At 35.2% G+C, this 27,365-nt stretch overlaps 1 protein-coding gene across 1 annotated transcript in view; it reads left to right on the forward strand.

Annotated features, from left to right (window-relative positions):
* LOC5575811 (mediator of RNA polymerase II transcription subunit 15) overlaps nt 1–27,365 on the forward strand; it is a 65,680-nt gene that overhangs the window by 13,527 nt on the left and 24,788 nt on the right. The window contains exon 2 of the mRNA XM_021852244.1: nt 20,368–20,621. Coding sequence (XP_021707936.1) covers nt 20,368–20,621 — 254 coding nt within the window. The remainder of the gene's footprint in view (nt 1–20,367; nt 20,622–27,365) is intronic.

A 27,365-nucleotide genomic window follows, 5' to 3' on the forward strand; every position in this document is an offset into this window, starting at 1 on the left:
ACATATTTTTTTAGGAGTTAAATTGGCTCTTACATCAATCTCTGGTTTTATTCTAGAAATGATTTAAACAATTTTCCTGTTGAAAAAAAAAATGACTATACTTGGACAATTTTTAAGAGAAAGTCAGGATTTACTTTTTATGAAGACTTACATGCGGTATATTAGGTGTTTTTTTTTCTTATGCATGTGAAAGGTGAAGAGATCTCTAAATTTGCTGCATGAATCTTGGAAACAATTATGATGGAGTATTAAGCACAACTTTTTTCCAACAAACAAAATACATTCTGCTGATTAAAACTTAAGATAATAATACTTTATGGAACATTTATACAAATTCTAACAATTGTATTTGTATTGAACCAATTATGGCAATAGCGATCCTAGCATTCGACATAAAAGTGTACCAATTATGGACTATCGAATATTTGTACGAAATGAACTCAAACGCCATTAAGAGCGAATGATAATGCAACGCTAATATGTAATAAGGTGATTGCTCATAAAATTTTCTAAAAATTTCGTGTTAAATAGATGTTACATCAATTTATTGCAATGGGTTGATGGGAACAAATTAAGTTTAGAAAATGAAAATGATTATACAAAACAGCATTAATGATCTCACATTACCTTTCGAGCGCCTAATTTTTACGAAAAAAGAGGGAAAATTCAAAAATCGAGTGTCGCTGAAAACCCCTCTCTATCATGATATTAGCATCTCCCGCTTGCGAACGTGTTCGTACGTGTGATTGAAAAATCTTAGTAATTGAGTACAAAACATGAAGATAATGCCTTACCGAACCGTCCCGTCGTGGAAGTCACCCGTAAAATAGATTTACTTCTTTTATTTCACTGATCAAAAAAATGTGAACAAACCACCCCCAGAGTATTGCCATAATTGGGCTCTCATACACTCTTTGTACCAGTTATCGACATAGTGGGAATAATACGATTCCCAACTTAAAACTTGATTGCACACCAGCTAAATTTATTCATTTGTTCTCACTAGGCAACATACATTTATTGTTTGAAGCAGGTTTTCTGGATGAAAACATACATTTCGTAACGGGTGTCCTTTAGCAAGCTGCTAAGAAGATGACATATGTGTGAGGTAAAATATTCAAATGTTCATTTTTCGAAGCTTATTGCACCAATGTTCTTATCAAGGTTTAGTTACCATCAAAAACAAATAGCTTTATCATTCCTGTGAATATTAGCCGTTATATTCTAGTGAAACAATAAGAAAATGTCCTAGCTAGATGGTGGCTGATTTCAAATCATGACACAAGTTCTTTCCGAGTTCAAGTGCTTATCAATCGATATCTAGGAGGTAAACTATTCCGAATCAGTGGAATAGAAGACTTCTATCCTTCTAAAATAAGCTTCTTGTTTCAAGAATCTAAATGTCTGATGCGAAAAAATATTAACAGTTACAAAACAAAAATAAAAATAAATAAAAGTAATAAAAGTTGAAATTAGAACAAAACTTTAAACCCTATAATTAGGAGCAAAAATTTGATACGCTAGAGTACCGATGCATGGTCAAAATCAGTTTCAATCAATCAGCTTAGTGGTCATACCTGATTGAGTGTCCAGCTTGAGATTCACCATTCCAAACTGTTTTCTCCAAAAGGTTTCAATAGCTGTATCTTCTTCTAAAGAGTAACAAAAAATGTATATAAATATTTACTATAGTATACGTACAACGGAAAATAACCGATACTCGAGCGCGGGTTGATTAATTAATTGAAAAAAATTGACTTGTTTATCATGTTATTTCATGAGCAAATTATTACTACAATCAATAAAAGAAGTCAAGTCAATAACAAGCTTAGCAATCAATAATCCAGACAAAACGTTAAACGTTTTTGGGTAGGAAATGTGCTTTTTGACTTGTGAAACCACTAAAAATAATTATATTTTATTAATGAAGAAAACAAACGGTGTGTTTGACAAATGATTTCCTTTAGTAATGGCTACTATTTTAATTTATCCATTCAGAAAAAAACCGGGGCGTTCGATGAAATTTCCATAGCCACCATAGAATAAAAAACGATTTGTTTTTAAATGTTTATAAAATGTCTTGAAATATTTTGTATAAATTTCAAGAGCAATGAACGTCAAGAAATGTAGATATCCTATATCCATTAAATCATTTGGAAAGTTCCAGAATAAAAAAAAAACCGCTGGCAAAATTCTTGAAAGAATCCTTGCCATAATTTCGGGATGAAAACCTATAAAAACTTTACGTTTCTTTGAAAATAACTGGAGACATTTCTGCAGAAACACATAAAAAAATCCTGGAAGGGTTTTTTCAGGTTTGCAAAAGAATTCACGCAGAAGGTTTTTTGAAGAAATTTCTAAATTAGTTTTTATTATACGATTGTTTTCTAAAGAGACTGCAAGGAAAATCTTTAAAGTAATTTATGAAAGAATATATTGCAGATTCCCGGAAAAAAAGTATAAAAATATTCAAGAAGGAATCAAAAGTATCTCAAATTGAGTCCTTAAGAAAAGCCAGAGGATATGTGAAATTATTCATAAAAAATACTCTGAAAGATTCCCTTAAACAAACATATAAAGAAAACTTTGAAAAACCTCTTTGGCAATAACTTCTGGGCATACACTTGCTACAATTTTTTGAGGAATATCCTGAAGAATCTCTGTAAGGTTTCAAGATGATTTTAATAGAGAAATGCCTGAAGTCCCTAGAGAACTTCTTTAATAAAATCCTCGATGCATTTCTGTGAGAATTCTTATAAGAATTCCTTAACTAACATAGAATTATTTTGTAAAGCATTTTTTTGTAAAATAACAAATTTATATCCAATGCCCAGCCCGAGAGCGCTTTATTTTTTAGGTATTGAAACAGCACACCATATTGTGCTATTTCAATACTTAAAAAATAATGCACTCTCGGGCTAGGCATTGGACATAAATACAAAGCAAAAAATCTTAAATTTACATGGCACGTAAACTTTGATGATTGTCATGTGAATCGAATTATCATTTGATATTAAACGATAAATAATGTAAACTGCCTCATGGCATTCAGGAATGCTTGCAAACTTGAGTGAAACATTTCATGATCTTGCATCCAACATTCACCAATATTGCATGCTTTCTTGCATATTGAAAGAAGACAAGATCGCTCAGTTTACATGATTCCACGCTGAATATTCTGCCAAAAATAATGCACATGGATGGATCGACGGCGTGTCATTCCATGTGCATTATTTATGATTGAATTTTCAGCGGGAAAATCATGTAAACCGAGCCGTTTTGCAAGTAACATTCTTTGAGAGAAGGCGTTTCGCGTTCAATATTAAGGAATTTGGTAACAATGTTGTATATAATAGATGTGTTTATAGGTTTTATCATTGAATAATACATGAGAGATGGCTTTAAATGATTGAAACTAAAATAACGTTACGTGTAAATCTAAGAATTTTTTGGTGTGTAGAAAGCATGATGATAGGCATTTGGATAGGCATCTAATTCTTCCGAAAGAGGAGCACTTTGCGAAAAAGGACCATATGATTATTGAGCTGAAATCGAATTCAGGTTAACTTCTGCGTCCATGAGTCCTCTCATGGAGTAGGGGTAACGCGCCCTAACTAGAGATCAGGGAGTCGTGAGTTCGATTCTCACTGAGAAGATGTGTAACTTTTTTGCAAAGCTTCACATCAATTTGTCACATTACATATACTTTGCATTGGATCAAAGTATATGTAATGTTTAGCTTTTCAGTAGTTGATCCAAATAAGATAGAAAGATCGAGTCTTCGGAAAAGATGTTCAGAGAATCAAGAACATCCGAAAAGCAAACCGTTTGATTCTTAATTTTGCCGTTAGGTATACATTTTTAATCAAAAGAATTCTATTTTGGGAACCAGATGTAATTGAAAGCTCGAGTCTTCGGAAAAGTTGTTCAGAAAGTCAAGGGCATCTGAAAAACAGATTGATTTATATATTTTTAGCTTCATTCAAGTTGTACCCCATAATTTTGATAAGAAAGAATGTTCAAGTTTTTGGCAAAGTTGTTAGAAGGCCAAGGCATTGAAGTGATTCATACCTGATTCACTTCATATTCAAATGATTCAAAATTGATTCACTTCATATTCAAGAGATAAATAATTGATTCACTTCATATTTCAGTGATTCATGTCGGATTAACTGCATATTCAAGCCGTTCAGGTCTGATTCTCTTGATATTCAAGTGATGCAGGTCTGATTTACTTTATATTCACCTGTTTGAAGAATGAAATACTTGGTATTCAAATAGTTCAGGTCTGATTCACCTAACATTTAGGTTATTCAGTTTTGTTTTACTGCATTTTCCAGTGGATCAAATATGATTCACTTCATGTTCAAGCAGTTTTGGGCTGATTCACTTAATTTTTAAGTAAATCATTTTTAATTCGCTTTATATTCAAGTGTTTCAGGTACGACTGACTGAATTTTCTTAAGATTCAGGGCTGATTCACTTCCTATTTGAGGACATCATTACTGGTTCACTCCATCCTTGAGTGATTCAGGTCTGATTCAATCATTTACAAGCGATTAATGTCTGATTTACTTTATATTCAATGATTAAAGTTTGATTTAATTTATATTTTAATTATTCGGGTCTGATTTGCTTCATATTTAAGGAATTCAGGACTGATGTACTTCATTTTCATGTGATTCAGGTTTGATTTACTTAATTTTCAAGTAATTAAGTTAATCCCTTCATTTTTTAAATTCTGCTTTTTGAAATCTCTTCATAATCGAGTCTGATTTGCTATACTTCATATTTAAGTGATACAGATCAGATTTACTTCATATACAAGTGATTTAAGCCTGATTCACTTTACATTCAAGTGATTCAGGACAGATTCACTTCATATTCAAGTGGTTCAGGACTGGGCCACTTCATAGTCAAGTGATTCATGTTACATTCGCTCCACATCCAAGTGTTTTGTGTCAGATTTATTGCGCATTCAAGTGCATCAGGTCTGATTTACTTTAGAGGTCTAAATTACTTCATATTCACATGATTCAGGTTTGAATTCTTTCATATTCAAGTCTGATTCATTTCGAGTTCATGTTATTAATTTTGGTTTAACTGTATTTTCCAGTGATTCATGTCTTCCGAACAGTTTAGAACTTTTTCACTTCATTTTCTAATGATTCAGATCTGATTCACTTCATATTCAAATTATTTAAGATTGATTTACTTCATTTTCAAAAAACCCTGGTTTGGGTCAACGTACCAGCACCCGCTCATGTTCTAGTAGCCCCCTCACGAGCTTAAAAAGTAAGGTAATTTGAGTAAATACACAAAAAAATGTCCACAGTATAATTCAATTTGTCGATTTGTACCGTAATCTATGGTTTTCAAATTTACTTTGTGCAAACTTATATTTTTTTTAGTGTGAGCGGGCTACTGGTGCACTGATGGTACTTAATTTTTAACAAATAACCTCATATTAAGGACACTGAGGATTGACATCATATTCAATAGTTTCAGATATGACTCACTTCATATCCCAGTGATTCAGCCCTGATTCACTTCATTTCCTAGTGATTCGGGTTTGAATCATTGGATATTCAAGACTCCAATTTTCTATCTGGATCAAAAGATATAACTCGTTTGAAATCCTTAATTTTATTTGCTTACTAGTAGCACCAACCGGATTTTTTTTATTAAAATGTCTGCTTTCCGGATGTCTATGACACTCTTAACAACTTTCCCGAAGACTCGAGCTTCCTATCTCTTGTGGATTACAAGAGAGAACTAGTTTAGCACGTTAAATTTGACATGCTCACTAGCACCACCTATCGGAAAAAAATCGAACCAAACTGTTTGCTTGTCGGATGCCTTGATTCGCTGAACACCTTTGCTGAAGATCGGTTATTCGCATATCATACCCAAGTAACAATTTAGATTCTTACTGGCTTTACTTATTTTTATGATAGTTTTGTCGTAGATTTGCATATTCTTCTAGGTTTTATAGTGATTTTCACCCAGTAGAAATGATCTTGAACCGTTTTTGGTTTTAAATACTTCTTCAAGAACAATTCGGATGCATCACATAAAACTTCATTTTCAATAAGAACAAGTGACCGTAGCAAAAGTTTTATGAAACTCTCGTACTTATCTGTAAGAACGCGCTCGAACGAGACGAAGAACTCTTGGCCGAGAACATCATAAATGTCTCCCCCATCAACCAACGCACTAAAATGTACATTGTTGATTGTAGTATTTATTATGAATCCTATCGTTTACGGGGACGCCTTGTGTGGATTTTCGATCTGTTCTTCACGGAAGTCGTTATTGAACTCACGGCGCAACTTATCAAAAACGCAAACAACCAGTTCCAGCGGTCCTCCTTCCCTTGGTCATGATATAGGAACGGAACTGGACCACTGGACACCTCCTTGCAAGGTGGACTTTTAGATGTGGTCAAATATCCGATTGCTGTCCCTGCTCAACATGTAGGCCTTATTAAGAAGTTATCCACAGCTGGAAATACTTACCTTTAGTCATTTGTAGCATTAAAAATCATGCCGTAACAAAATCTAGCATGAACGCTCTTCTCCAAAAACGAAAAAGTGTAAATAAACAAACGTCAAAATGTGCTTCTCTTGCATAAAACGAACGAATCTTATCTCGTTCTTCAAGAAAATCAGTTTGTCTTCATCAATATCGCCTTAAGCCTAAAAACTCTCAAGTGACATTTGTTACGCTTGCCCGAGTTTAGCAAAATTTATCACAGAACCATGATGGTGTTGAGTATCGATGCTTAGGCAAGGGAGCCATGATGGAAGAATCCATGTATGCTGGATTGTTCAACATTTTCGGGCACCAAATTGATGAAATTGTTTTTCTGAAAATGCAATATCATCGAGGCGCATTGTGCGTTTCGGGTGTTTCATGCATGATATTCACGATGTAATAAGCGTGACAACCGAAAACACAGGTAGGTATGGAAAATAATGAACGGAAAGTTATCATCACATATGTTTTAATTTGCATGTTGTTTTATTATTGATTGATAATATTATGACGAAGTATTTATAAATTCGTTAGCCAAACCAACATGATAAACATATTGTGAGTTTAACTTGTCTTGATAACTACTTGTGGAAGGTTTATTGAAATGTTGAGGATTGTCATAAGTGCATGATTACAAGTTTAAGAGATACTTGACGGTTGCTCTCCAACACCGTCTCTAGTATGGGCCACTTTAGTCTTATGAGAAGTTTATCATTGGGTTAGTGTAGGTTTGTAGAATTACTGGTTTTATTTATAGTTCTATAGAATTGGTGTAAGAGAATACTTCAAGAATAGCATAAAATTAACTTTGCTACTTGGGTAAGGATCTCGAGATATAGCAATGTAAATTTATCTATTTTGAGGTGATGCTAAACTTTTAAGGGGGTGATTCAATATTCAACTGGGTGTTGCAATACTTATTTTAGTGAGTTCGTATTTATGACGGGTAGTGTATTTTTCATAAGAATTTTATACACCAAAAGAGATCTGTATTGTACATCTGCTTATCGACTGCTAAGAAACTAAAAAGCAGGATATGTCCAGCAGGAGAAGAAGAAATAGAAGGAGCAGAAAAAAGCAAAATTCATGCCAAACGATCACTCCTACGTACTTCATCATTTGCTAGGGTTCGACTGATTATCTCTTCAGTGTTCAGGGGTATTCTATTGATGAGAGCCATCCTCAAGTTCATCTGCAGATCAAAAATGTCTTATGGGTCGTCCTGACTGTATCGGGCTACGAATTTAGACTAATTTATGAGGATACGTGCTCTACTTTACGATATCCATTAACTAATTTAGTTATTTATTTATTGAAGAACGTCTTATAGCTAACCAAGCAAGCCAAAATGCTTAGTAATAGCAAATTTTGATATTGATATAAAAAAGTTATATTGACTTAATAGGTATAGGGCATACGTGATCTGAAAATGAAATCTAAATTTAACTCCTGGAATACCATTATACTATCACACTTCATTTTTTTTTAAGAGCAGCTTGCTATTTACTAGATCCGCAAAAATCAAAATTTGGTATGGCTCAGAAGCTGCAGATATAAAATTTGATTTGATTTGACGTTTTGATGGTCAGAACTTCGCTTCTGGTCGAGAATGCAGACCCCAACTTGGGTCTCACTTTATAATAAGAGGTTCATACTGAAATTAACTGGAATAAGGAGAATCTAAAACTTGAACCTCAGTCAGAGCTACTGCTTCAAACCATCTCAACTTGAAAAAGATGTAACGGCAACGTGTGCTGGCGCCAAGACCGTATCAAATTTATTAAGTGCCTTGCACAGCATTATCCGGAAGCCAAGTAGCGCATGCCGATCTGCATGTGGGCAGGTAACATATTTGCTGAATTAGAAACTCAATTCAATGCAATGCTGGGACTGACAGGCCAGATTAGATTAATGGCTCCTCGGTCAGATGCTTTCACTTATGTATGTATACTGCTTTTTGTTCAACGAACGTGTATAGCTTGTCATTAGGTCCAAAATCAGGAATAGCTCAATCCGTTTCGCGGTTGTATAAATTCCCAGTTTCTTTTTAATTTATACATATGTTTCTCTGTGTTGTTGGTGCCACCTGGAAAAGGTGTTTCAACTGATATAGTGTATTTTTTGTATGTCTTCAACACACTTTTTCTCTTTCATAATCTAATATGACGAGTTTCGAACTGGCTATACCTACTAACTGGTTATCACTTAACAACTACCGAAAAGCTAAACATTACATATAATTTGCAATTGGATTAGATGGACAAATTGATGTGAAGATTTGCGAAAAAGTTACACGTCTTCTCAGTGAGAATCGAACTCACGACTCCCCGATCTCTAGTTGGGGCGCGTTAACCACTACGCCATGAGAGGACTCATGAACGCAGAAGTTAACCTGAATTCGATTTCAGCTCAATAATCACGTGGTCCTCTTTCGCAAAGTGCACCTCTTTCGGAAGAATTAGATGCCCATCCAAACACAACGCTTTCTATATATATCCAATGCCTAGCCCGAGAGCGCATTGTTTTTTTAGATATAGGAATAGCACACTACACTAGCCAGCAACTGCGCTGGCTGAGGTTTCTATTGTGTGGGCTTCCAATGGGTCGCGACGTTCTCAAACGACCGGTTACGGAACATGAGTCCGTTGCTCGATAAATACTTGTTTTAATTATGAATCGTGGTTTACGGCCAACCAGCCGAGTGGAAGTTTAACAACTACCGAAAAGCTAAACATTACATATAATTTGCAATTGGATTAGATGGACAAATTGATGTGAAGATTTGCGAAAAAGTTACACGTCTTCTCAGTGAGAATCGAACTCACGACTCCCCGATCTCTAGTTGGGGCGCGTTAACCACTACGCCATGAGAGGACTCATGAACGCAGAAGTTAACCTGAATTCGATTTCAGCTCAATAATCACGTGGTCCTCTTTCGCAAAGTGCACCTCTTTCGGAAGAATTAGATGCCCATCCAAACACAACGCTTTCTATATATATCCAATGCCTAGCCCGAGAGCGCATTGTTTTTTTAGATATAGGAATAGCACACTACACTAGCCAGCAACTGCGCTGGCTGAGGTTTCTATTGTGTGGGCTTCCAATGGGTCGCGACGTTCTCAAACGACCGGTTACGGAACATGAGTCCGTTGCTCGATAAATACTTGTTTTAATTATGAATCGTGGTTTACGGCCAACCAGCCGAGTGGAAGTTTAACAACTACCGAAAAGCTAAACATTACATATAATTTGTTTGGATGGGCATCTAATTCTTCCGAAAGAGGTGCACTTTGCGAAAGAGGACCACGTGATTATTGAGCTGAAATCGAATTCAGGTTAACTTCTGCGTTCATGAGTCCTCTCATGGCGTAGTGGTTAACGCGCCCCAACTAGAGATCGGGGAGTCGTGAGTTCGATTCTCACTGAGAAGACGTGTAACTTTTTCGCAAATCTTCACATCAATTTGTCCATCTAATCCAATTGCAAATTATATGTAATGTTTAGCTTTTCGGTAGTTGTTAAACTTCCACTCGGCTGGTTGGCCGTAAACCACGATTCATAATTAAAACAAGTGGTTATCACTTACCAGAATTCAATTCAACTCGTTATGGACAAGTGTGTGGAATAGTAAATTTTAAAATAACATCATTGTGAGCCTTAAATTAGATGTGCGTCGTTGTATAAAATATGAGCAGTTGCATTCTTAAAAAAAAAAAGTGTCATTATGGTTTAACTTTAAATAATTCTTCTCCAAGTGATCACTGCGGTCGTTGTTACACTATACTAATTAAGTGTCTATCCATTAAACTGCACTGCATAATCGTAATCGAACTCAATCAGTTTGATGGTTTTAAGTTAACGTAGAGCCCGGATGTGCTCTGCACTTCCTAGTGGGTACCGTTGATTTAAATTTCAACACGAATGTGAGCGAAAAGAAAACCTTTCGTTGTCAGCGCCATTGACCGTCGGCGTTCCTCAAGACACGGTGCAAAGTTGTATGCAATCTACTCTACGGTGTCTTGCAAGCTGAATTGCTAAAAGTCAAAAGAGTGATCTTACCGAAGGAAACATGAGACACGTTTGGTCAACTAGTTCTCCGGTGCGGTGAATACAAATTAGCCTGGATTGATCGTTGCAACTCTTTCGTAATGGTGTGTGAATTCCGTGAAGGTGATGACGAGCTAACGGCCGATCGGCAAGATATGTGAAGAAAGCAGTGGGTAATATTATTACATGAATGCATTTGCCTCGTGGCTTGACGTTGGGAGATTAATTATATGGATTTTCGATGAAGCTATTGATCGATCATCATTGACAACTTATCTTCGTTTATTTAAATTATCATTGAAATTTTGAGGTGTTTTATTATAGCAATAAGTGGATTAAAAAAAAGTTTCTATCCAGATTATTTTTTATTTCTTAAAACTCTACTAAGAGCTTTAAAATAAAAAAGAGTGATTTGTGATAGGTACCCTAATTATAAATGTTCTAGACTAACTACGGCCTTCCTTAGTCTAGTGGATAGAGTCCGCGGCCACAAAGCAAATCCATGCTGAAGGCTACTGGGTTCGATTTCCCGGTCGGTCCAGAATCTTTATGTAATGGAAATTTCCTTGACTTCCCTGGGCATAGAGTATTATCGTACCTACCACACGATATACGAATTCGAAAATGGTAACTTTGGCAAAAAAAGCTCTCAGATAATAACTGTGGAAGTGCTTATTGAACACTCAACTGAGCAGCAGGATTTGTCCCTGTGGGGACGTAATACCAAGAAGAAGAAAAAGAAGAAGTCTACAAAAGTTGCATGTAAATCTACACTTTTTTTATTAAATTTATGGAAGAGATTAAATGTTAGAAACAGCTTGTTCTTGTTCAAGTCATACTGAGACTGTAGACTTCTTTTTAACATTTTGAGAATTAAAAAAACAACGGACTTATTAGATTGTGGCTTTAATATTTGGTCTTAACACATATCGATCGAATCGAAGAGCACTTACATTGATTGTGAATTTTTATGCAACTCCCTAGATTCAAATATAACGAATGATTGATAAAAATTGATACATAAAGTTTAGTTTGAAATCTCAAAGAGTCGTCAATAGGCACTTGGTTTAGTGTGGCTTATGTTGTCTCTACAATTATCGAATCACCTTGTTTACGGAAGAGTAGCTATTTATGCAATGGGCTATTAAAATGTGAAGAGCTATTTATCTAGGCGCGTTGAAGGTATTCTATGCGCCACACCATAGGTACTGGTTGAAGCCGAATGATGGCGCAAGAATGTATCTTCTATCCCTGCGCAGAATGCCGAGCATCTCTTGCAGTAAACGCTTCCACCTTGAGTTCCCACGGAAAATAAAAACGCAGAAGCCGCGCTTTCGTGAGAATTCTCACATTTCTATCCACCTGCACAAGAAGTACATTATCATCGTGAGCGGTGGATGATTTACACACGTAGGTGCCTACCGTACCCAACGCTGGTTCACGGAGTTCTTTCATGGTCGCCGTACACGTTGCAACTGCTTCATTCATTGGTGCTGCGTCTCGCTGCTGCAGTTGTCCAAAACGACACTCGGCGTTTCACTGTGAACGATTTTTTTTTCGTAAATGTTAGGAATGTCGATGAGAAACACCGTGCAAAGTGTAACAGAGACAATTGGTTTATGGCATCATCGATGGTTATGTCAGATATAAATACATACCAAGACCTGCAGCGATCAGTGAAAGCAAATAATAGTAAAAAAAAATATCAGTACGCACCGTACTCTCGTGCTGTGTATAGAGATATTCTTTTTGCTGACAGAAGTTTTGAAACTACCTAAAGCAATAGAACAGTACTTCTTATTGCTACAAAAACAGTACAGTCACCCACAGTTATGGATAACACATGGTTGGATTCAAAGTAGAACATTTCATCAAATAGAATAGAATAGTTTTGCTATGTCAACCCTAAATTTATAGAGCATTATAATCTATTATAATATGCTTTAGCATATTTTTTCTGTCGGTGGAAAATAAAATGTCAATTAAAATCCTCATAACTGTGGGGCATTAAATACCATACCACACTATGAGTCGATAAAAACGGAAAAAATCTTAAATTTCTACTTGTTTTTAATTAACCTAGGCTAACCAGCCGAGTGGAAGTTTAACAACTACCGATAGCTAAACATTACATATAGTTTGTAGTTGGATTAAATGGACCCTACGCCATGAGAGGACTCATGAACGCAGAAGTTAACCTGAATTCGATTTCAGCTCAATAATCACGTGGTCCTTTATCGCAAAGTGCACCTCTTTCGGAAGAATTAGATGCCCATCCAAACACAACGCTTTCTATTTATATCCAATGCCTAGCCCGAGAGTGCATTATTTTTTAGGTATTGAAATAGCACACTACAGTAGCCAGCAACTGTGCTGGCTGAGGTTTCTATTGTGTGGGCTTCCAGTGGGTCGCGACGTTCTCAAACGTGATTATTGAGCTGAAATCGAGTTCAGGTTAACTTCTGCGTTCATGAGTCCTCTCATGGCGTAGAGGTAACGCGCCCTAACTAGAGATCAGGGAGTCGTGAGTTCGATTCTCACTGAGAAGACGTGTAACTTTTTCGCAAAACTTCACATCAATTTGTCCATTTAATCCAATTGCAAAGTATATGTAATGTTTAGCTTTCGGTAGTTCTTAATTTTTTTTTTTCACTCTCCATTAGAATGTGTCATCATATATACTCTCAAAGTCAAATAAAACGATATCAATCAAATACAGTTAAATATTTAATCCAGATGAATTTAATTACAGCTTAAGCATGATTGGTCGCCCTTGGTTGTTACTACAGTATCACCGAATCAGCTGCACTTACACAAGGAACCAACCAGATGACTGCTTGAGACTAACAGACACCCTCAGTGTATAGGGTAACGTATATAACTTGGACATGCATATAATTTGGACAGGCTGCTTGTTCTATGCTCATTGACAATGAGATGATGAGGAATTTATGTACGGAAAATCATGTATTGTATTATTAATACACTAAGCTACTTATTAATGATGGCCAATTTCATAGCAATTACAAATTGGCTTCAAAAATATCAAAATTGTAAATTGTATCAACAGAACACCTGTGAAACCTACGAATGCAAGAGGATGTACGTTTCAAGAACATACTTTAAACGCAATAATAGCGCTCAGAATAGGCATTCATAAAAAGTTTGAAGGCGGCAATATGATAAAATATGTCTAAAATTGAAGCTAAGTTCATCTAAAATCTTATCATTAGTATATAAGGCATAAATCAGGTGGTGTCCAAAATAGATTACGGTTTTTGTTCAGTTGATTTAATTTGGCCATCTGATGAAACGCACTGGAATGTCGCATGCATGCATACTTGCAGGCGTATTTCGTGGATCTGATGATATTTGCTTGCATTAAATGAAATTATTGATTATCACTAATATACACATCCAATAAGCGAGAAAATGCATAAGTCACATGTAAACTCTTCAAACATTATGATATGATCGTCCTTTTAAGAAACTATTGAATAGATAGTGAGATAACGCCCCTGTCCAAATTATATTCACATGAGGGTGTCCAAAATGTATATTTGATGTCCGAAATGTATAACAGACAAGCAATCAAAAAACGCTATTTTGGCACCTATTGCTGCGATTTGTAAGCTTTTTCTCTCCAGAAACTCAAAATACAATGATACTTTAAGCATATAAGTATCATAACGTTATAAAATATTAGTATCTAAGGTAGTTAATCGATCGCCGTTTCCAGACAAATCCCTAGCCTGTCCAAAATACATAATTTACCCTAAGTGCTGGTGATCTTTTATTTTTAGGCAACAGAAAGCAGACCAATGAAAGACAGGGGAACGAATTGATGTTACATTTACTGGCACACTGTAGACCGTACATACCACTGCGTCTACACCTGTTCATATGGGAAGATGTAGGGGTGGTAAAAATATGGCAGAGAGGCTTGCTGTTTGGTCATCAGGTGTAAGGAAAGGCGTTCTATAATGATGGAAAAATGGAAGCGTAGGGAAACGATTTTTTTTTTCGTTTCTGGTTCTAGCAAATATTATGAACGTATTGTCAACTGTAATCGATTGAAAGTGGAAGATGGAAGCAAGTAAAAGATGCAAAAACAAGAAAGGGAAGGGCCTGGGGTTGAACCCACCCAGCTAACCAAAATGTACGCATAACGAAATCACATGGAGGCTTTGTATGCACAAAATTTCACATATAAGATGTCGCGAAAAGGCCTTCTACGTACAAAAGTGGAGGCGATATACGTGCATATATTATGTGATGAATAATAGCATACAATGCGAGAGTGAAATTTTTTTACCGAACTAACCTGTTATCTTATGCGACTTAACTTATGATAACAAATGTTGATTTGACAGCTGCTACGGATTGATTCGACTTACTTTGTACGCGTGTACGGGACGAAACAGAATGTACAAATGAACTCAGGAAAGAAGCGTTTTATGCGAGTATATTAATCAATCTGATGATTTCATCCATAGTGTTGTGCGGTTTCGATGTAGTTTGTATGAATAAACGAGTTATTACGTGAACTTTCATGCGACTTCTGGTTGTCTGGGCATGACCTTCTGCTGATGAAGCCTAAGCGGTAGCCCGTCTATAATCCAGATGAAATTCATTATAGTTCTCAAATATTGATGCGAAACAATTCGCTCCAATATTGATTTTGTAACTATTTCAGATATTTGCACAACATAGCATATGTTCTTAAAGCCTTTCAAAATATAAAAATGATAAAAATGAATAAGATCACCCTGTAAAAATATATTTGAGTTGTTTAGAATGTTCAGAATTCATGGATATTGTTGCCCTCAGATCATATGAGAAGCCAGGAGATGTTTCCATCTGAATGAACATGTTAAGTTTCTTCGTTTCGTTATTAAAACATTCGACTATCGGCAGTAACATTTGCTAGAATTTAAAATGTATAGTAAATTTTAGATGGCTTTAAAGTGCACGGTATTTTCTTTCACATGCATTTTCGAGTTAAACAGATATTGTTTTCCACAAATATGATTCTATTTTTCAATTTAAAGACAATCATAACGTTTCCCAAATGGAACATAAAGAGCCTTCCAGAAAATCCCACATTCATGGTTACATTGACAAACATACTCACAATTATCGTTATTTTGTTTGTCTGTGGCCATATTTGTCACAAAACATAAGTTTTCCATTCGATGATACCTGTTAATATATGTAATATCGTGTGGAACGAAAAAAATACAGTAAAAATGCAAATAATAATGGAAACCAGCATTGAAAATTGGATACCTACTTTACTTATTCCCCCCTCTGTAATTTTGAAAATAAGAAGGGAAAAAGGGTGGGGGGTTTAGAAAATTTCCGGCCTAATTTGAGTCAACTTGAATCTCTTCCATTTGTAAACATTCGTGGGATAGACAATGTTTCAAATTTCTATAGAAATCTACTATTTTTTCGCATTTCAACTAAACCTCTTATCGGTGGTTGAGCCAAATTAAGAAAGGTACAGGGCGATGCTTCTTTCCCTCGAACAACCCATTTCTTTGGATAGCCAATTTCTAGAAAAGTTTATGGAACTCATAATTATCAAAACTTCAACCGTTAATATAGTTACGTTTTCCCAGACAGTTTTTTCAAGTTTTTCACCCTGGTACTGTATTATTCGCACCACATTTTGGAGAACTGGATAAATCGGGGAATAAAATGGAGATTGTTCAATGTCTGCTCGTTATCGTTCTACTACTATAAAATTTCAAAGAATTATACTTTCCTTTTTTATACAAATTAATATATTAGGCCTATTTTTCAACTTCACTTTGTTGTTTTTGCTCCTATTTATAAGTAGTTTGTGGATTACATTCAAAGTTAATTTTAAGCCTTAAGTCCCATATGCAAAATGTAAATGTACAGACTTCTGCTAACACTTCATACACACTTGATAGGAAAACTATTGAACTATAAGAATTTAGCAGTGCATTACACACATTATAGTATTTTTAAAGTTCCTTCCTAGACGTCAAATGATATTTTACAGAATATTGTATATACCTCTCCAAGGAGCCCCAATTGATTTTGAAAATTAACTCTAGAAGATTGTTCAATAAGTTAACATATCAATTATGATTTGATAAAACAAATTGTAGAATAGCGATGACCAAAACCACTCTGTTAGATTCAGACGCGAAGAATGGAAAATATTATCTCAAGTGATTTTTCTAACATTGTTGGAAACTGCTATTCAATAATTAAATGGCAAATATTTCAATTTGTTTTATTCTTTTAATGTTGAATTTTTGGGGAGACACGGGGCATTTGCCTTATTGATCCCCTAAAAATTGGCGTGAAAGTTATAAATGAAATTGTAATTGGATACGATTCTCTTATAGATCTAAAAAAATATATGAATATCTCAAATTGAAATGCTCGTTCTAATAATAGTTAAGACGATGAACTGTTTTATTTTCTCATTGCCTTATACATTATACATCCAAGCTCAAAAAATATTATTTGTCTTCTATTGCTATGCTGGACAGCAAGTTAATTTGCTTCAAACATTGTTTTCGTTAACTCAAACATTGATCTCAAAGCCAAACATTGATCTTGCAATTCTTAAAGTAATTCCTATCGCAGAATTTTATTTGACGAGTGCTATTCAGGATATTTTTCAATTCAATGCCCTGATAGCTTTGTTCTGATTTCAAATATATCACAATTTCAAAAATGAAATTTTCATTTGAACCATTGCTATGATATTGAATATGTTTGTATGTAGGTAGCCACCAATCCTTGCTTGAGTCTTGCTCTGCATGCAGCTCTACTCAACAGTAAGGTCAAATTTTATTACCAATCTGCATTCAACATATCGCTGTATGAAGGGCCGGAAGGGTGGCGGACCCGTAAGTAGAAACACTTACGCGAAACCCGCGGGAAATAGAGAATCTCCTTCCAGCCATATGATCCAACAGATTGAGTATTAGAATTTGCAATACTTGTCGAGCTTTCCACGGAAAGGTTTGTTAGAAGAAGGGCGCGTCAAATCTTTCACAACTGTTGGAGAGAGAAGTACTAGACGCGAACGACTAACACTTTTCCTCCTGACTCCGATTGGCACTCCACTTCATTGTCCAGTTGTAAATTCAATGATGCCCTGATGCTCCCTCCCTCCCCAAAACATGAGAAATTCAATTATAGTGATATGTTATATAGTACATAAGATTATACTATATATAATAATATGATAATAAAATATGAAAATAAAATGAAAGTAACAATAAAATATGACGCAGTGAAACAGCATGCAGCATTATATCGGCATAAATTTTTTTTTTTTGAATATTTGTGCTACTGATGATATTAGGCTGGTCTAGGGAAGAATTGCTATGATATTGAATATATACAAAAAAAAACTATATCCATCCATCACCGCCTCCAGTTTACTTATTAGCTACATCGTGAATTATTCCTGCAATTCATTTTGCTCACTTAGATGAACCAAGACTGATTCATTGATCGTCAAGCGACACTAGTTTGCGAATTGGTGGCTTATTTTATAATCAAAATGATGTTTTCTTCTATTTCGCGTTCAAAAAAGATACCCATATTCCTGCGTAAATTTCTTGGAAATATTTTTACACAGGATTAGTCCTTGATGAAATATCTATTGATGAATGTTTTATAATTTTCAAAACATACCCCGAATAGCTTCTGCCACATAAAATGGCAAGCAATGTTTTCGGTATTTCATTAACCACTCATGTTTTCGGCTTTTCCTTTACGAAGCAAAATAAATTCCATCGAAATCTAATAACTTTATCAACATGGTTTTGTTACCAGGCTGGTCAGAGGGACCTGGCTCAAATACAGAAAATCTTAGGGTCTTTTCCCCAACCAGATTCCAAAATGGCGTCGGACATCGGTCTTCGTTATCTCTTCTTTGTGCCCATTCCGAAAACATCCATATTGCATAGTTTTCTAATGATTTTCCCGAACCAGAAGTCACCATCTTGGATTTCAAAATTGCATAGGACATCGATTTTCGTAATCGTCGTGCCAGTTCCGAAAATACCCATATTGCATGGGTTTCGAACAATTTTCCCCAACCGTAGGTCGCCATATTGGATTTCATTTTCCCCAACCGTAGGTCGCCATATTGGATTTCAAAATGGCATCTGACTTCGATTTTCGTCATCCCCTTGTCATGTCCGTTTCGAAAATATCCATATTATATGGGTTTCCAACTAATTGCCTCAACCGGAGGTCGCCATATTGGATTTCAAAATGGCGTCGAACATCGATTTTCGTAATCCCCTCGTCGTGCCCGTTCCGAAAGTACCCATATTGCATTGGGTTTCAACGTTTATCCCCAACCGGAGGTCGTTACATTACATAATTTTCCATATAATTTTCTAAACCCTATTTACGCAATTCGTAAAAAAAGTGACGTACATAGAATTTACTTTGTAACAAAAGTGACGTAAATTGAGTTTTTGTATAAAATACTTCGAAAATTGAGGTTTTAGTGTTAACATTAAACACATCAAGGTCAATTCAATACAAATTTTATGACTCATCAATTCACCTAAAAATTCCAATAGTTTTCCCCCTTTAGAATTTAAACAAAAAATCTGAAGAAGAAAAACGATTCACTCGATTTTGAGTGCTCCTAACATCGATTCAAAAAATCGATTATTTGGATTTATTTTGATGATTTTTACAGCACGAGTCGTAAATTCATTCTACGAGAGCTGTAAAAATCGAGTTTTGCAACGAGTTACGTATAACATTTTTTGCAATTTCGTAAAAGACCACTTGAGGGTATCAGAAATAATATCGGAATGCATTCACCATCATTTTATAATTTCTGAAAAATGGTTGTGTAATGATTCATTACGCAACTCAAAACAGTTGCGTAATGAGAAAGCGTTGCGTAATGAATCATTACAGCACTGGTTTCAGTTGCGTAATGACTATTCCCGCACTGCATACTTCAGTGCAGGAAAGTAGGTCGTTTCATGACAGATTGGCATGATGAAAAACAGCCTATTATGATGAGAAATTGGAAAAAACTTATTTTATGAGATAAAAATGATCTCATGTTCATATAAAGTCTAGAATACTAAAAAAATCAATTGTAAAGCACTGTTTTTCATTATTTTGGACACCGCACTACTTTTTTTTACCCTTAAAGTATACACTTATTTTGTACCCCCGTTATTTACATTCTATTGGCGACGAAGCCTAAAATACTGTTTATTTAATATACTTGCGCATAGCCCAATCAATCGACAAACAAAAACCGATGGAATTGTATGCTCGTAGCCCAGAAATTTGAAAAGAAATTGTTACTTTCTAAAAAAAATTGACGGCTTAAATTTTTGTGTGTAACTTGTGTAGCGGTTGCATGGATGAGCAGAATAATTTTAATGATTTCAGTCAAAATAAAGCAATTTCCATGCACAAATTGTTCATGCAAGTGTAGAACAGTAATATCTATCCAAATAACATGAGAACTGAGTTGGTCTTTTGATTTAAACTGGGAAAATCTTTGCAAAATGGCCCAGATAGTCCAAAAGTATAAGAGTTCAAATTATATTGGTAATGTTTGAAATGATACTAACGAAGGAACTGAAAAATAGAATGTTTGAAACTTTACTATTAAAGGAATAAAAGAGTAAACATTAAGTAATGTAAAAGTAAAATTTAATATTAAAGTGATCAAATGTATTGTGTGTTTTAATGAGCCACCTCCGTTAACACATGCTTCCTTATTTCTATTTTTTACAGGATGTTGTGTGATAGGAAGCTTACTAGCAGAGAAGAATGTTACCCAAGAGCTGACTACCAAAGAAAAGCGCCAAACCGACCATGAGACTCGAACTGCTCCCCAGGCCGCCAACCGACGGCAACAACAACATCAACCAAGTGGCGGATACTATCAGGATCCTGACGCTGCGGCGCACTACTATGCCCAACAAGCTGGAGGTCAACTGCTGTTCAGACCCCATCAGCTGAAGGCAGGTCATGAACAAGTGCAGGAGGTGAGATTAGATCCTAGATAAATTGCATTTCGACTCGGTGGTCTTCACAAAAGTAGGTTTCTCCGCGAGTGATCCTGTTCCCTCGTAACCTATAGCCCTGAACTGTGATGGTTTCCTTACCTGTTCAAACCATGCAACGGTTGTCAATGGTTTTCCCAATGGCTTCAACGGATGCTCCCCTAAGGTTTCTCGACTGACGGCGGAGGCGAACATCAATTGATTTTGTGGTGATTAAACTTGGAAACGTGATGCACGTTTACCATTTAAGCTATGCCGTCACAGCCTTATGTAATTATATTGTACCAATAAAGCAGAAGAGCATCATCGATCGGTGCGCGGCAGCCGTTGAGTCAGGACCGTTATTTTGCGCTTCTCATGAATTGGCGGGAATAATCTTCACGCTCGCTCGTTGACTTGACATATAGCTAGCGCACTCGGCACGGTTGTCGGTATACCTATGGATCTTTTCAAATGGGTTAACTCCGATTGCTTATTATGTTTCGATTAGTTTTGTTTTACTGGCCCAGTTGAGGCTGGTGAAGCAGGGTTGGTAAGGTGTGTAAAGGTGTTATCTTTGAACAGCAAAGAACATCGTCAACTTGTTTATTTTACAATTGATAATTTTCACGAGTGTCTGTTTGTTAGATTCATGAACCACGCTGTCATTCAGACCTATTAATTTTTAATAGTTTGAAGTATAAGTATTTTAAAAATTGAAAATGTTCTTATACATTAAGAACTTTTTATTTAGCTGCTTATTTAATAAAGTGCACACCTTGTGTATACTGTACCTTTTAACTTTTTCATGTAATATTGTATGATTTTTTGAAATAGCCACCAAAACAATTAAAATTTCTACGAATAAGCCAGAACGGCCATGTTTTGAAGGTTATCCGAATAAATGTGTATTAGAAGAGTACTTATATAGTCTTTTATGAGAAAAAACGCATTTATAGTACTAGCCCCACATTCTATTTAGGTGAAATAAAGAAATCAAGCGTTATTTTCAAAAGTTCTTCCAAAATAGAATGAAATATCTCGAAAATGGCGGTATTGCTATCAAAAAATCTTTTTTTCTGTATATTATCTACATAGCAAGTTATTTTAACAAAACCATTCGAAACATCTGGAAGAAAATGTTCACGAATTGTTACAGATCGGTAAATGTGCGTACATGTTTGAAAAAGTTTGAGGTTTTTCAATAAAACACCCATAGCAAATAAAATACAGGGCGGACTCGATTATCCGGAGTATCGATTTTTTTTCTCTCCGAATAATCGAATCCTCGGGATAATCGATTATTTTTTGACAAGCATTATCAAAACACCACTTTTTCAAACCCACCTTTTCTCAAATACGTTCTAAACTGCAAAACCATTCATATTGTATATTGCAATGCCAAATTATCTCAGATTTATGCATAAAAATTGAAAAACAAGAACATCAAAAAACAAATTCCGGATAATCGAATCCTGGATAATTGAGTCCCCGGATAATCGAGTCTCGGGATAATCGAGTCCGACCTGTATATAGTTTCTAATGTGTTCAAAACTCAGGATTTTGCTCTCTGTAATACAAAGATAGTTTTGTTAGTATAATAAACCAGTATTTTATTTAACTTCTTACTTTTTAGCAACATGATACTAAAGGGTCCATCGAGTTAGGGGATTCTTTAACAAAAGGTCGAAATGACAGAAGATTGAAAGACAAAAGATCGACGATCAAAAACTAAGTGACTAATGGTCGAAAATCCTTTTTCAGAGAAGGAACAATTTCTCACCATTTTATACCTATTGTTCTTTTACTTTTTGTTCTTTCGACGTTTTGTCAATCGACCTTTTGTCCATAAACTGAGTTAGGGAGGTATCGAGATACAGAACACATGGTTTTCAATTTTCTAACTTTTCAATAGGTATTTTGAGAAAATACATTCGAAACAGTAATTTTAGCGTGCAAAATAGTAAAATTTTACCACATTTACTGCCGTGAATCGCAAGTCAGTCCCATCTGTAAAAAGTAGGCATTGAAAAAATGGGCTGTGAAGTTTACAAACTCGTTTTTCATATAAATACTTTAGAAATCCAAGAAAGGTAGAACATGTTTCAATATCTATGAAACTTGCACAATATGCTTTTTTCTTCTAGATCTTTCCAAAATATATGTATAAAGATGTCTAAAATACGTTGTATTTTCGGGTTACAATGTGGGGAAATCTGTAGTGTGACTGATATGCGGTTACTTTGCATTATGGGACAATTTGACTTGGTGTTTTTTTTCCTAACTTTACACGAAAACCTGTTGTCTTATTAGTGCAGTTGAAAGATCGTTGGAAGATATATTGAAAACTGATATTAACCCCTCTACCAACAGCTTCATTTTTTACCACCAAAAAATATTCATATCGCGATAACTTTTTTGTTTTTAGATATTTTTGCACCATTTTTTCACAAGATCTCAAAAAACTCTTCTAGTTTGAGAATCCGTGTCGATATTGATATTTGGTGATCTAGTTTTGAAGATATTCCGATGTTCCTTGGGGGACCGACATTCTCCATATAAAATGTCTTTGGCAGCCATTTTGTTTTTGGTCAATTTATCAAAAATATAAAATGTGTACTGTATAATACCACATAATAAGGAGCTACCCTGAAAAAATCATACAAATCGGTTCAGTATTCTTGGAGAAATCTGAAAATAACGATATGAGGTTATTTAGAGTTTTCAAGATCTTCATTTGTCACGCGTGGTACCAGAAACATAAATGCTCATTAGTCAAGGAAGACTGCACCAAATTGATTCATTTTTTCACAACATACTCGCATTAATGTATCATTCCGAGGAGTTAATATCCGAAAACGATAAAAATTCTGTAGCCTGAGATATTTACGTGAGTTATGGCTACACGTCGGTCCCCCTAGGAATTTAGGAATATCTCCGGATCCAGAAGACTAATTATAAATATCAACATACAAGAAGAGTATTTTAAGAACTTGTGAAAGAATGGTGCAAAATTATTGAGAAACAAAAAAGTTATCGCGATTTGAATATTTTTTAGCGGTAAAAAATGAAGCTGCCGGTAGAGGGGTTAACTCAATTTTGACGAAAATGCAGATGGGACTGACTTGCAATCACGACAGTTTACCTAGGTGAAGTTTTAAAAAAGTTTACAAAAAATGTAATTTGTGGCGCTCTAAAATGGGTTGTAACCCATCATTTTACCATCATTAAAATCATAATAGGGTGGCTGACCCAGTAGTGGTATGTGTTCAATAACACTGCAGAACATGTTTTTGTCTCAAGCACCAAAATACCGCTTATTGTTTCAAAAAGGGTTGCTTAATCCATTGTAGTTTTCATAAATATTATAGCACGTCTAGTTTCCGACATATTGGCTGTTGAAAATGCAAATTTGACTATTTCAACCAACTTGTATGGTAATTTGCTACAAAATTCAAACTTCATGTGTAAAGTAACACGTATTAACAAAGTTCACAATACTTTCGATGCTCAAAAGTTATTCTTTGATGCTTTAGAAAAGTATTGTACGCGACTAGGGTTGTCATGTCTTTTACGGCTTAAATCAGCCGACGGTGATTTGAAAAAAAACCTGAAGCTCGTGGACATAAAAGTCAATTTTGACAAATTGAGATGTAAAATTGTGAAAAATAAATTAATTCTAATTAATTCAATTTAGTTGAAAATCATATATGAAATGAAAGCTAATTTTTTTTGCATGCTTGATTAGATCGTAGAAAAGTGTGATAAACCAAATTTCATGTACACATAAAAAACGGTATTTTATACAACTTTGTCGACTTATAGCTAAAAATTTTTACGTGCCGGAACATTCCTGAGAACGGCGTCAGATACAGCAACCTTATATATACTAGAGTCACATAGTTTGATCCTTGAGACACGTAAAAATTTATTTTTTGTTACGCTGCGTAATAGTGTTACTGTTGTGTACAGCGTGTTATAGGTAATTTAGGTGTGTATTTTTCTAATATGGCTCTTGTCAAAAATCTTGGAATTTATTAAGGAAATAGGTAGTAGAGAACAATTAAAAATCTCAACTTGTTTTGTTCCTTTGTGCAAGCAAGCATTCCAATAATAGTGAGTCATGGGAAATCAATGTAAACCACTGATAATAGGTCCGTGCCGTGTCCAAACGAACGACATAGCAAATAAAAAATATCTATAATAGGAACAGAAGTTAGCAAATATCAATATTACTGGAAAATGTTCTAATAATAAATGAAGTGCTTTTTTGAAAGATGTAATGATATTACAATTCTTATGTTATTTCGCACGTGAAATCAAATAGAAAAGCTTTCGAAGGACGTATTCAGATATGGAAAACAAGCTTTTATTATTTTTTACGATTTTTTGTTCCTTAACCCATAACTTTTGCCTCTATCACTGGCGTAGACGTCCTATTCAAAATTCACGAAACTTATCACCATTTTGAGAATATTTTGCACTTTCTATGAAAAAATCGACTAACAGGGGAATCAATGCATGTTAGATTGAAAGGACCAATTTACAGAAATATTGTAAAAGATATCACCACATAAATTGTTCTTAAACATGAGAATTTTTGTTTTGCGAAAATAAAGTTTAACTTTGTAAATTTGCTTTTCTCAGAGGGCAAAAACCGTAGTTTAGTGGTTCTCAACCTATCTGAAGCTGCGAGCCCTTTTGAGAACATCTCGCAGGTTGTTCTTTAACTCAATGTTAATGGAAACCTGTCGAAGATCTCAAGATGATTTGACAGATATACTGAAGCTTTCAATAACGCTTGTTATGCACCTCAGATAATGCAAGATTTCTACTGTGATCACTTGAATAAGTCCATTAAGAGTTGAGCCAGCAGTTTTAAGAGCATCATTCATGGATTCCAATGAAAAACTTCCATACACGGGTTAAAATGCGGCACTCTAAAACAGGAGAAAGAGTCATGATTTCGGGAGGAAGGTGTGTTTTCATGTTATGAAAATACGCCATGACCAAAAGTCATGAAATCATGAAGCATTTTATCGTAACGCCGGCTGTACGTTACGATTTCAATTTTTAGCGGTGAAAAATGTCAATTGAAATCCTCAAATCATTAGGCATGTATGCTGGAACCATGAATAAAATTCATGGAAACATAAGCACTTTTCATGATTTCAGATGCCTGACATTTGTGATTCCAATTTTGGTTGCTGAAAAGTGGCAAGTTGAGTCATGAAATCATGAAGCAGGATCCCTGAATCATGAACTGATGCCGGTAGTTTTGTAACATTTTGCAAACATTCGGTGGTTAGGTTTGTATGCAAAATGTTGTTTCGAGCATCAATTGAATTGGCAAATGGTCTCTGGGCTGGTGAATTACATGAGTGATGGAACACTCCTTAACGACTCTGCGGATATTGAAAGTGAAACTGGAACATCCGGCTGCCGGAGGCCTTTTGTGAGTTGCTCTGTTGTATGACGTGGAGTTAAAATCACCGACGAGCTTGTCAAGCAAACTCTTTGCTCGAAGCCAAACATTGTCCGGTTCTGCATAGTCAGGATGAAGTAAGTACATTATGGAATATCCAACAGCTCCGGCAGATTAATTGTGTCGTGAAACAATGTAGGAACTCACGAGAATTTCGCCAAGAATGTCATAGATGACAAGGTTCCGAAAAATTTAAACTTTTTCAAAAACATAACTATTTTTATAATATCACTAGAAAACATCACCGATCGGCATGAGACACGTTGACTAAGGTGAAGAAAGTGACAGGTGGATTTGTGTAACGTCCTGAGCATACGAATTCTTGCATAATAGTCACGATTTCATTACTTTTAGTCATGATATCATGAAACATAAAATTTTATGAATTCATGACTTTTTGTTCATGAATCCGGCAACGGATTTTTTTCCGTGTAGAAGATCTTGAAAAAATCTAACAGAAAGTCATGTAGCACCTCCATGATTCACTCTGACACTGGTTTTTTTTGGTAATTTTTTTTTTCTAAAACTCGACTGGAAGATAGGGGGAGATCCCCCAGTATCGGACACTTAAGCCACTAAATTCATAATTCGAAAAATATTGATTTAATGGGCTCGTGTTACCCATTTATGATAAATATTATCATTTTTGTAGTGTACAAAAATAAATTTGAAAATAGAAATATGAATTTTTACATTGCGTTTTGATGATGTATTTTAGTACCAAATTGATCGATCTTGAAAGGTGGCACCCAATACCGGACACGATCTGGAAATGCCTCGAATTCTATAAATTTGAACATCATTAAATGTGTACACTATAGGAATAGTTTAAAATTACCAATTCAATGCATGTGCAACATTTACAAGAATAATGTGAGTTTTTCTTAGTTTGCAAGATGCCTATCAAAAACCTCTTTCATATATGATGAAAAATAGCACATTTTACGATGTTGTTCTGAATGTTCATTCTTCTTAATTTTATTGCATGTTTGATACCATGATCGACGGAACCCATGAAAAATGAAAGTATTTTGAGACACTGATGCAATAATTGCAAAGATTTCACATAACAAATCAAGCTGTCCGAAACTGAGGGACAGGAGGTACTTAACCAAAATTGTAATTTGTCCATATTTACTTCAATTATGCAACAAAATACAATCATACTATCAAATTAGGATTATGTTCGATCATGCCTGCGGGATCCAAAGTATTTTTTCGTATTCAAAATAATTACTAAATAGGCTCAAAATTAAGAAGAT

Source organism: Aedes aegypti, chromosome 3, assembly GCF_002204515.2.
Source record: "Aedes aegypti strain LVP_AGWG chromosome 3, AaegL5.0 Primary Assembly, whole genome shotgun sequence".
NCBI classification, from domain to species: Eukaryota; Metazoa; Arthropoda; class Insecta; order Diptera; family Culicidae; genus Aedes; species Aedes aegypti.